Raw genomic sequence first — 12,067 nt, 5'->3', positions numbered from 1 at the left:
TAGGGGGCAAGTGATGCCCTGAGAACAGAGAGTATAAACAAATAAAGTCATAACCACATGAGTGACATTTAAGCTGGTCAGTATTGCTGAGATTCTCAATCTCTCGCTGTATGTCGATATGACAGTGCTTCTCACCATCTCTGCGGGGAATTTTATATTCAATTACATTCTGCATGTTTGAAAACCTTCCAGTAAATGTCAAAAAGTAAATAAGATGGGAAGCCGTGCACCATGATTCCCTTGAAGATGGAGATTTGGAGTCACATGTACTTTGAAAGGAATATTGAGGCTTATGGTCTCAGCTCGCTTCCAGGTCACTGGAACATCGAGAATCAGCACAGACCAGCCCAACTGCCTCACCTTGAGCCCGAGCCTTTGTGGACAGATCTGACTTCCATAGAGGATAAAAAAAAAAAAAAAAAAAAAAACATTTACAATGTTTAGCTTATATAACACTAATTCTAACTATAGTGTTTCAGCAGAAATAGGGGAAACTATAGTGTTGTCATATGTTGAATATTTCTCAGGGTGAGTTTATTTCTGAAAGTCATTTTCTGTAGACACATACAGTATTGGCCTTTAGAAAAAAAAAAAAAATCACTGCTAGAGAGAAACCAGTCACTTGTGCGTATTTCATTTCAAGGCTACAATTTCTCATAGCATAGCATTACTTTAAAAACCAAACCATAAAAGTATATATATATATATATATATATATATATATATATATATATATATATATATATATATATATATATATATATATATATATATATATGCAATGGAATAAAATGCTAAAATTAAAAGTTGAAATTTAGGGGTTAGGTTTTGTGACAGCCACCTACCAATTGAAAGTACCCAATAAATTATAAAATTATTTTTATATATTAAGATTACTGATATTTTATATATTATATAAACAAATGTCTTGAAACTGGCGTGCACGCCCATCAGTAGGCTAGGGTTTGTGTAGTACCTGGCCTGACAGGACGAACAGGAAGTGGATTACAGGTTAGGCTACCGGATTCAATGTTTTAACTTAACAGCCAAAATGCACACGGGGAAAATGGTACAGAGCACTGTTAAATATAAAGTACTTGCAAGCGATGTGCAAGATGAAAACGACAACGATTGTACCGAAGAAGAAGACAATGAAGAAATTACGATAGATTTCCATTCGTAAGTGACAAAATGAAAGTAAAATGAGCTTGACGTCTGTTGTGCACGTTAATTTCAAATGAATCTGCTTTATTGTGAATTGCATTTTCTCTCATGTCGTGGCTGCTTTCATTGATGTTAGTAGCCTACGAGTGTGCGACAACAGGTGCACTACCCTGCTAGAGACGCGACGCGACGAGAACCAGAAGAACACCTGCATTGACTGTAATCGGATCATCTTTCAAGTTTGGCCGCGTCGCGTCGCTAGCAGCGGCAGGGTGTCCAGTGTAAATGTTCTCAATATTATGTCGTTCATAGTTACTCCTGCCAGGTAATAGTTGTAATTAATTTTCTTCAACTATACATTTAATCAGTAGGCTAATCATCTAAAATTCAATAATTCTTTTTTTTTTTATCTTGCCAATCATGCTGTGTTCTTCAATTTAAAAACAACAACAACAACAACAACAACAACAACAAAAATGGTTTCAATAAATCAGTCAAACCAGTTCACAAAATGGTCTGAAAGATTTTTTTAAGAAGGATTTTTTGGTCAACAAGCTGGGAAACATGATAAACGTATTATAAAATTAGCCCATAAGTCTTGTGAAGTCATACAAAAACTTTGTGAGAAACACAACAGACTGGAATTGCTAAAACTCGACCAATTGAAGCTGATCATTTCAATTAGCATTCGCATTAAATGGCAGTTAAAGCCACTGGTTCTAGTCACTATCATACAGATGTAAACAATAAGACCATGAGTAAGTAATGACAGAATTTTCATTTTTGTTTAAACTATTCACTGTCCAACTTTGCATTGTATTCCAGCTATCAGCCAGCAGATCAAAGTGATGGGCCAGCCACTAAAATACTGATTTAAAGCAGCATATAAAATAAAATAAAAACTACTTTATATTTGTGCTTTATGAATACAGTCCTTCCAGACTCTTATTGTTCTTACTCTCGACAGGCCCTTCATCAATCAGCAAAGACAGATAAGGAAAAGAGACACCTGTATCAGGGTCATGGTGGCTGTGATCCTTCTGGGAATTGTTTTTGGATTTATGTTGTATGAATGGAATTGCTATTGGCCTGGAGTTGAAGAGCGTCAGGAACTGTCAAATCATCAGGAGCCTAACAAGACACACAAGACCTCTGAGGATGAAGACCACGAACACCACGAGCATGGAGAAGATGATGATCACGATAAGGACCACGACCACAAAGATCATAATCACGACCATGACCATAATCATGATCACACTCATGAGCACAGTCAACCACTGTACCACAATGCTGCTGTCATCACAGACTCAGGCATGACTCCTTTCATTAACAATTATAATAAAAATGTGTGTTATGACAGAAAATCCATAAATATGTTTCAAAACATATCTTGATGTATTCAGTGTGACTTTTTCTTTATAGCAAACTGCTCCAGTATTGCTAAGAAGCTTCTCCAGGAGCAAGGGAATGTGGTTGATGCCGGGATTGCTGCTTTACTCTGCCTAGGAGTTGTTCATCCACACACTGCTGGATTAGGTCAGTAATGTGTACTTTTTATCACTTCACCTTCCTTCACAAATCAGATATTTCAGGGGCACAGTTTCGGCTGGTCAGAACAAAAAGTCAATTTCTCAGTGTTGTAGTCAAGACGAGCTCATTGGAATCTGAGTCAAGACAAAGAGCAGAAAAGGGTTGAATCTGAGTCAACAATTAGTCTTCATGCTCCTAAGCCCATTACAAGATCAAGTCAAATCAAGTCACATTTATTTATACAATGCTTTTTACAATACAGATTGTTTCAAAGCAGTATCACTTTTACAGTGATAACAGGAAAATAATGCAGCAGCTCTGAAAGAAAATAGTGTTGTTGTCCAGCTTAAGTAAGTTCAGCGCTGATTCAGTTCCGTTGTAAAAGTCATTAGTTATTAATTTAGTTAATTTTTCTATACAGCAGCTCTGGAGAAAACAGTATGTCCTCGTCCATTTCAGTTTAGTTCTCATACAATGGTGTCAGTGCAGGCAGATCAATAATATTGTTGAATATTAAGTGTCCCCAACAAAGCAAACCAGAGGCGAAACCAGTGGTAAGGAACTCAAACTCCATCAGGTGACAGAATGGAGAAAAAACCTTGTCTGGCCAACAAACGAAGTCACAGGTCAGAAGTTAGATTGGGATTGGGACATTCAAAATATTTAATCCAGCTCCATCTGGTTGAAGATCGCATTTATCACGCCAGTATGGAGACAGGTTTTGTTGAAAATATAAAACGAAATTATGGTCTTGAATATACACAATCCTCTTTTGGTCTTGGACTCAAAGGAGTTGGTCTCGACAACAGCACAGCCAATGCTATTAACATTCATTACTGATTTTAAGATATGTGATTGATTTTTATCTCTTTTCGAAGAGTGATGTAATTTCCTGAATTCAAAGTTTTAATGTTTAACTTCCAGTATTCAGTGTAATTCTCTAAAAATACAATGAGAAAGTTTTGTTGAAGTGTTATGCATTTCAAATGGTTTAAACAAGTAGTTTTAAAGACTGTCTCTTTAGATGTAAAATAATGTTTATGAAAAAAATCCCTTCTACATGAATATCTGAGCAGTTTAGACTCTCAAATACATAATGTTGTTAATGTCTACAACTAATTACCGCTGAATTTGCCTTTCATGAGGTTACTAAAAGCATGAAGGTTTTTTTTTTTTGTGGCTGTTGAATGATTCATTTGTGCTTCCCTTTTCTTCAAGGTGGAGTGTTTTCTGCAATTTTGTACAATCACTCTACAAAATCATTTAAAGCAATACATGACACCTTTCAGAAGCTGCCTACATACAGAGCTCCCTCATTATTGCAGGGCCTTCATCTGCTGCACTCCAAATACGGGCATTTAGAATGGAGTCGGCTTTTTGAGGGCGCCACGAAACTCGCTAAAGACGGTTTCCTTATCGATGGAATCCTCTCCAATGCTTTAGAAGCCCACAAGGACAAAATACTCCAGCCAGGATTGTCCGATCTGTTCTGTGATACGGACGGCCGTGTGAAATCAGAGGGCGACACTGTTGCCAATAGGAATCTATCAGAACTTTTGCTGAGCGTCAGCCTAAATGGCTTCAATTTCTCAGAAAAGCTAGCCGTAAAATTGGCTCAAGATATTTCTGAAGCTGAGAGGCCGGCATTCCTTGCTGCCGTTCAAGCCGGCAGCGGAGAAATCAATGAGCCCCTTATCTTGGAAAAGGAGAAATACATGATTCTTTCAGCCCCCTTAAATCTCACAGGTGCAATGGTATCCAATTTATTAGATAGAGTGCGAGAGCAAAACCTTACTTTTCTGAGCCACGGAGATCTCGGTAATGCCTCTGCCTCTTATAATGCTCTCTTGCATTTGGTGAATGAATTCTTCAACACAAGTCAGAGAGAGATATTCACATTAAATACCACAAGCAGTCATGTAGGAGTCCTTGATAGTCACGGCAATTTCATAGTAATCTCCACCTCGCTCAACAGCACATGGGGATCCGGGCAATGCTTACCAAGTAGCGGAGTCATTCTCAATGACTTTACCTCAGACATCACTCAGGTTCCTTATTTTAGTTTTCCTCTAGTGCTCAAGATATATGAAAATGAAGAGGAGCAGGACGACGAGACGCTGTTTGTTGCTGTGACTGGAGGGCTTTCTGCTCTGATTCATTCTGTGGTTATGCTGAGAAACCTGGTTGACGTTGGGCTGTCTGTTCCTGAGACTGTGAGCAGTCCTCTGCTACATATAGAGCAGGGAGGTCCTGGGTCTCTGTCTGGCTGTATGTCTGTCGCCACAAACAACACTGTTGTCTTCCGTATGCTTTCAGAGCGAGACAGGTGGGTAAAGGAGCTGGGGGAATGTTCAGGTGGCTTTCTGTCCATGCATCTGCAGCTGAAAGCAGAACACGTAGGAGCCTATGGAGCCACTAAGGTCAATGCTGATGGATACTAAGGCAAAAACAAACAAACACGATATTCACTTTAAGAGCATTGCACGCACACTCCCCATGACTGTTGTTATGTCCAGCCTCACATTACAGGGAATGTTCTGTATGTGAATGTAATTTTTGTTTTTGGTAAAAAAAAGTTTACTAGTGTTTTAAGAGACAGACTTTCAGCAATTCTTTTTAAAAAATGTAATAGTTCCCCTGTTATATCCTTAATGCTCTCTCCTTTTCAAATGCCTTCCTGAGATGTCTTCATATTGATTTTTTTGTTTTGTTTGATCCTGTGAATCATGCAGTGACTATGCATCGCACAGTGAATCGATTTTGATGAACCTGACGAGTGAAGGACTGCTGCTTTATAACGTTGTTTTGATAAACACCTACAGATGTTTTTATGAAGTTTTAATCACTTTTTTCAGTGTTTGACTGCATGAGAAAGCAAAGTGAAGGTTTTTTGCTTCTGGAGTTGCTGATGTCAGAATTGTGTTTGCGCAGATGAATTAATGCAGGATGTTTATGATTTGTATAGGACGGAAAGATGCATATTTTAGTTTTATTACTAAACCGGGTTATTTTTTGTTATTTTGTTGTTTGGAAAAAACGAAAACGCGAGTAATAACTACAGTTAGCGATTGTACCGTGTGATTGTTATGGAAATTGTTTAGGGGAAAAAAGCTTCAAGGTCTCACAGATCTTACAAAAACATATAAATGAGATTGTACAAATGTATTCAACTTAGACACCAATTCGCCAAAAAAAAGTTGCCTTGAGTTACGAATTGCCATGAGAGTGTGTTGCTTTTGATAGATTGATAAAGTTTTGTGAAGATAGTTTAACATTTTGTGCCAATGAAAAAAAAAAAAAAAAAGCTGAAGCAGATTTCGTGATTGTAAAAAAATGAGGTGGTCTATCTTTATTGTGCCGATTGGCTGCACTGTCAGTTTTGATTTTAGTTCTTTGCTGTTTCCCTCATCGTCTCGGTTATAAAGCCAGGAATTATACATTCAAGACTATTCCATTTTTGTTGCAGAATCTGTCGTTATTGCTTAAAGCTGAAGTGTGTACTTTTTTGATATTAAAATGCTTTTTCCTAGACCAGCTTTTTATGCAGAGACAACTGTAAAACATTAATAAGTTGATCCCTGCCAAAAAAGTTAAATGCTGACTTTGTACTGCTTTTAAACTCTTTGTTTGATCATCCAAAACTGCCCAACAACAGCAACGTTAGCTCAAGGAATGGCATGAGATTGGGGCGGGATGATCAGATTATTTAACCAATAGAAGACAAGTAGTGTTTTAAGGAAACAGGTCATTATTTTTGCAATAAGCTACATTTGATAACAGTGGGGGGAAATACAGACAATAGATTTAAAGGGTTAGTTCACCCAAAATTGAAAATTCTGTCAGTAATTACTCACCCTCATGTTGTTCCAACCCCCGTAAGACCTTTGTTCATCTTCGGAACACAAATTACAATATTTTTGATTAAATCTGAGCGCTGTCTCACTCCTCCATAGACTTCTAAGGGACTGAAACTTGCTGGCCCAGAAAAGTTATTAAAGAGATCGTTAATATAGTCCAAGTGACTACAGTGGCTTAATCTTAAGTTTATCAAGCGACGAGAATACTTTTTGCATGCTAAAAACAAACAAAAATAACGACTTTATTCCACTATTCATTTCCTTCTCTCTGGGCCTCGAGTGAGTTAACGTAGTGTTTTTGCGCAGCGCTTCACACACATGACCAGCGTCGGCCAATAGTGAGCCTACGTGGTGACGTGCAACACTGACGCGCTGCGCAAAAACGTTAACTCTCGAGGCCCAGAGAGAAGGAAATGAATAGTGGAATAAAGTCGTTATTTTTGTTTGTTTTTAGCGCACAAAAAGTATTCTCGTCGCTTGATAAACTTAAGATTAAGCCACTGTAGTCACTTGGACTATATTAACGATCTCTTTAGTAACTTTTCTGGGCCAGCAAGTTTCAGTTCCTTAGAAGCCTATGGAGGAGTGATCCAGCACTCAGATTTAATCAAAAATATCTTAATTTGTGTTCCGAAGATGAACGAAGGTCTTACGGGGTTGGAACAACATGAGGGTGAGTAATTACTGACAGAATTTTCATTTTTGGGTGAATTATCCCTTTAAATGTCTTATAACACCACCACTTAATACTGAAATATTGCAGGAACGCACAAACTATGACAGAAACCGCATGTTTTGATGATTTGTCCATTCATACTATACAATGCACTGATGACACAGAGCAAGACTTGAGTAACAATGTTTGTCTATTAAAATGTAAATTATGAATAAAAACACATGATTTAATGAAACATGGAACACTGTATGCATTTCAATAGTGAACTGTTTAAAACGTCTTTGTTCTTAAAGCATAATGCTTCTTTCCAGTTTTTCCTGAGTGTTAGTCACGTTTCCTGCTCAACCACTACTTCATGTTTTAGAGTGGGTGTCAGGCTTAAGTGTTGTTCATTCTTTGGACTTGTATAATTCATGTGCTGTCACTCTGTTCTCAGTGGCTGCAAACACATGCATATCTTAATTAAAACATGTTATGCCGCTCCTCCCATTTGTGACACTGCGCCCAGGCTGCCGTCAGTTTAGACTCCTGCTGAGCCACTTCCTTTGCAATACAGACACCCAGACATTTACTGAAAGCACATGGATTAGATAAAGATTTTAATACCATGTCCTAATTACACTGCAAACTGAGGCACAGTTAAAGGACATTTTGTGAATTGAAAATGATTTTAAATGAGTGAAATAAATGGCTTTCATTAGCTTAGAAGCCTACCTCGTTTACCTACTCGCCATCTAACCGCAGCCAATCTCACCGTGTCCCCAATCTCAGCGTGACATCTCTCATCCATTACCATTTTGACTAGGAAAATTGCAAAAGATTGCTTCGACACATGACAGAGCCTTAGAGAATGTGTTGTGTGAGGAGAAATGAGCATAAATGCCCATTGGCAAAAAGCTGCATATCAAACACAAAATGCTGGATCACAGAAAATCTGAGGAGGGCTTGATTTGTATGTGGATGTGGGAGGACAGGGTTCACTAAATTAAGATTCTTTATATGTTGATTATTATCATAAAATCGCTTCATTCACTTTGTAAAAGTGTGGGGTCTGTAAGATTCAATGAATGTTTATTCATCAAGTACAGTTGAATTAAATTGATCAAAAGTAACAACAAAGACTTCCCATTGTTTTAACAAATTAAAAATAAATGCTGTTCTTTTGAACTTTCTATTTATCAAAGAATCCTGATAAAAATGTATTAAGCTTCCACAAACATTTTAAAGGGGTGGTATAATGCCCTTTTCACAGGATGTAAAATAAGTCTTTGAAGAGTGTGTATGTGAAGATTTAGCTCAAAATACCCCACAGATATTTTTATATAGCATGTTACAATTGTCACTTTTTGAGGGTGAGCAAAAACGCACCGTTTTTGTGTCTGTCCCTTTAAATGCAAATGAGCTGCTGCTCCCTGCACAGGGGGCGAAGCTGCAACAGTTTGTGTCCTTGTTCCTCACACAGACATGCACTGAAAATTTCAATGTTTATGTTCAAACCAGAGTCAGACAGTTATGGAGAGACTCAAGAAGAAGTGACAACATGTAGAATGCATCAGGACATTTCTGAATGGTTAGTTGATGAATTTTTGATTTAATAAATGCAGCCTTGCTGAGAATAAGAATCGTCTTTAAAAAAAAAAAAAACATCTTACTAAACCCAAACTTTTGAATTGGTAGTATATTGCCCAAAACATTCACAGTTGGAAGCGAAGCCATGGTTAAATTCAACGCTTATTTGAGAAATCATCACCAGGTGGCGCAAAGGGAGAGTTTGCAGCATTGCTCAGTAAGGCTGGAATTGTGACATTTTTACTTGTAAATCAAGATTAAATAATGAAATGAATTACTGGTAATAGGCATTATGTAGTTAAGGTCATAATGTTCAACACTGTTTCTGTGCAGTTATAACAAGGATTTGATTTCAGAAGTCAATGGATGTGTAACTAAAATTGGTGTCTTTTGTTTAAAACGTTGTAGAAATGTTCAGCCTGGAGTACGATGATAATTATTCATTAACAAGTAGCATGACGCATGATGATTCTTCCCTAGTCAAAGGCAGTTATGGTAGGATATATTGTATCATTGTGTGATCTCAAGACAGAAAAGCAGTCCTGAAGCTGAAACTGAAATTGATGTGTGATATGAGAGCACTTTAAGAGAACTAGTGCAGTGATTACATTGATGCAGATGGGCATATCCTACAGGCCAAAGGAAACTGTCCTCATAAGCATCAACATAGTAACTGACATACAGAGGATGATGTCATAATATGAAGTTGGGGATAAACGATTTATTTAAAAAGAAATGGAGTTGTGAATCCCAGAGGCCTCTGCTTGCGGTTTCTCATCTCTCCAGTATACTTGGGTATGATGATGACAATCTATGCACATCCATTAGACATCAAAATATGGTGTCATTTTTCAAGAAGTAACACATTACTCTTTCACAGGGCTACATATGAATCCGGTTTGATACCAAAAAAATAAAACGTTTATTTGTTTTATCAGTTGCTTTTGCTTTAAAATGTCTCCCTTTGATCCTCACTATACAACCGGAAATATGAGGTTACTTATTTGAGGTTTCATATTAAAACCTGGTCTTGGCAATGGATACTTTTCTAAACCCTCTATAAATCGACAATCAATTATGCTGCAATGGCAATACAACGCAATCCAAAGTACAATCAGACATTCCACTGAAAACAACTATACTATACATGTACATGTATACATTGTGACTGGATCATAACTATACTTATATATTTTAAAAATGTACAGTATCACATTTTTGTGTCTCAGTGCAAAAGATGTTTAGAAAGAAAACTAAAAAAGCAGTGCCCTTAATACATCCACAAAATGTTCTTCCTTTGCATCCTCTAAACACAATAAAACATTTGGTCATCAGAGTGCCAGAAAACAACGAATAAATTACCTGACACATTTTTTTTTTTTTTTTTTTTTTTACAGTCACTGTCATGTAGCAGCAAAATCAGCTCAGAAGTTTTAAATAATGCACTAATAACAGTGCATCGCTGTACTGACACAAACCATTCCCAGATACTAACAATGCAAACGATATTAACGATAATAGTAGTCCAAATAACGATGACAAAAAACTTGTACATATATGCGCGTTTCTGTGTCGAAAGTCAAAAGTTATTTACAGTGCATCAGTAAGTTCTCTGGCTTTGTTTTCCGTGTTTTTATATTCCAAAGTAAAGGAGAGGAAAGGCAAATAAAAGTCCACGTCGCTAAACTCCATCGAACATCATCAGCTGGTGCATATGCTGTTGATGGTAATGATCGCTGGGTCCACCAGTCCCATCTCCTCGTGCTCGTTCACACAGAGCTGGTAGCCGCAGCCTCGCCGCCGCTTCAGGGGAGTGACTTTCACGTCTGGTTTGGCACGTGGCGGAAGAAGGAAGCCGACGCTCCCGGCGATGAGCATGTGCCAGATGCTGTGGATGTAGAAGTAATTCTCCTCAGTCTCCACGAAGGCGTATAAGGCCACCGCTGATGTGGCAATGGTGGTGCCGGGGAACAGGAAGAAGACCCAGCGCTTCCAGGTCGGCGGGTAACAGCGGCGCCGGCGGATGGTGCGCACGGTCTGAAGGACACAAAGCAGGAGACACATTTCATCATGAATAAGCGTGGTCTAAAACGCATGAAAATGAGAAAGACACATGAATTAATCAGGCACAAGGGCCAACAAGGCCCTCAGCCACCATCGAGTTCACCAAGTGTGGATTATGTCAAATTGTTATTCTAGATCAGTCACTGAACATAATTGTGGAAGCCCATTTTTGTCACTGCTTTGGTAGCCTAAATCATAATTAATTATGACAAAAAAGTGTAAATTATTAGCTAAAACTTTATAATTATAAGCTACAAAGGCAAAAATATGACATAAAAACATAAAAACAAAATGTCAAATGTCAATTATTTTGTCATAGCTGACTTATCTCAATTTCAACTATTTTGTCTTTTTATTTCAAAATTATTACTCAGTCGAAACTGAAAGATACTAAAGTCAGAATTATGAGATACTATGTGATAATTTGACCTTTTATTTTGAGAAATTAAGTGAAAGATAAGAGAAAAAGTCTTGACCTGATTTGGACTATCTCGTAATAATAACTTTTTTTAAAATTATAATTTACCAAAGCATTTTATCCATGTGGCAGAAACAGGCTTCCAAAGTTACGTAACTTGATTTAACTCAGTGTAATAACTGCATCTTAAAACTTAAGATTAAGTCAACAAATGTGTAATTTCACACTGCTGTTGGCATTCACCATGAATCCTGACCTATTATATAATTTTTATGTAACAATTCAAACACAGTTGCAACTGAACTTGACAGCCGATATGAATTTTCATTGTATGGAAAAAAACAACGACTTGAGTGGAGTGACCAAAATAAGACATATACAGTATGACTGTTCACAGCATTTAAAACGCCATTTTTACGTACAATAATTGTGCAACATAATCAGACACATTTTTGTTGTGGAAGTTGTATTCAAAATACAAAAATCTGTGCTGGGCCTTGCACCTGTCCCATCAGATTTAATGCCCATGATGCTTCTTTCAGACCAACAAAGATCTGATGTCCTCCAGCCACTGCTATTAGAGTTGGATCCAAACGCACACACTTAAAGTTGGACATACAATTTACAGACTTCATCGAAATTCAATTCTCTAGCCTGTAGGGGTCCTGATATTTATGACCACCGTAAAGCAGGCTGTCCTCCCACACTCTGCACCACACACTCTTCACACCGCTCATGCTCCTACTAATGCAATTACATGGTTTTAATCCATCAGCTGTGCACAGA

General features: G+C 37.6%; 2 protein-coding genes across 2 annotated transcripts in view; one reads left to right on the top strand and one right to left on the bottom strand.

Annotated features, from left to right (window-relative positions):
- The first annotated feature begins 955 nt into the window (after nucleotides 1–955).
- ggt6 (gamma-glutamyltransferase 6) lies at nucleotides 956–6,219 on the top strand. The gene is made up of 4 exons (XM_081366943.1): nucleotides 956–1,179; nucleotides 2,132–2,478; nucleotides 2,590–2,703; nucleotides 3,916–6,219. The coding sequence occupies exons 1-4, from the start codon at nucleotides 1,052–1,054 to the stop codon at nucleotides 5,136–5,138; spliced, it is 1,812 nt and encodes a 603-aa protein (XP_081223069.1). The 5' UTR covers nucleotides 956–1,051; the 3' UTR covers nucleotides 5,139–6,219.
- Nucleotides 6,220–9,705: 3,486 nt separating this feature from the next.
- LOC308690958 (transmembrane protein 8B-like) overlaps nucleotides 9,706–12,067 on the bottom strand; it is a 41,294-nt gene continuing 38,932 nt past the window's right edge. The window contains exon 8 of the mRNA XM_081365763.1: nucleotides 9,706–10,836. Within this exon, the coding sequence (XP_081221889.1) occupies nucleotides 10,501–10,836 (336 nt within the window). The 3' untranslated portion in view covers nucleotides 9,706–10,500. The remainder of the gene's footprint in view (nucleotides 10,837–12,067) is intronic.

The sequence above is a fragment of the Scardinius erythrophthalmus genome (genome assembly GCF_964197995.2).
Source record: "Scardinius erythrophthalmus genome assembly, chromosome: 5".
Lineage (NCBI taxonomy): Eukaryota > Metazoa > Chordata > Actinopteri > Cypriniformes > Leuciscidae > Scardinius > Scardinius erythrophthalmus.
Note: the sequence above shows the minus strand (reverse complement) of the source record. Positions and strands in the feature narration are given on the sequence as shown.

Bases quoted from the DNA above. Each gene is read 5' to 3' on its own strand.
- ggt6 (XM_081366943.1), top strand. From the start codon at position 1,052: ATGCACACGGGGAAAATGGTACAGAGCACTGTTAAATATAAAGTACTT. The intron at 1,180-2,131 runs GTAAGTGACAAA...TACTCTCGACAG, and splicing joins ATTACGATAGATTTCCATTC to GCCCTTCATCAATCAGCAAA. The intron at 2,704-3,915 runs GTCAGTAATGTG...CTTTTCTTCAAG, and splicing joins TCCACACACTGCTGGATTAG to GTGGAGTGTTTTCTGCAATT.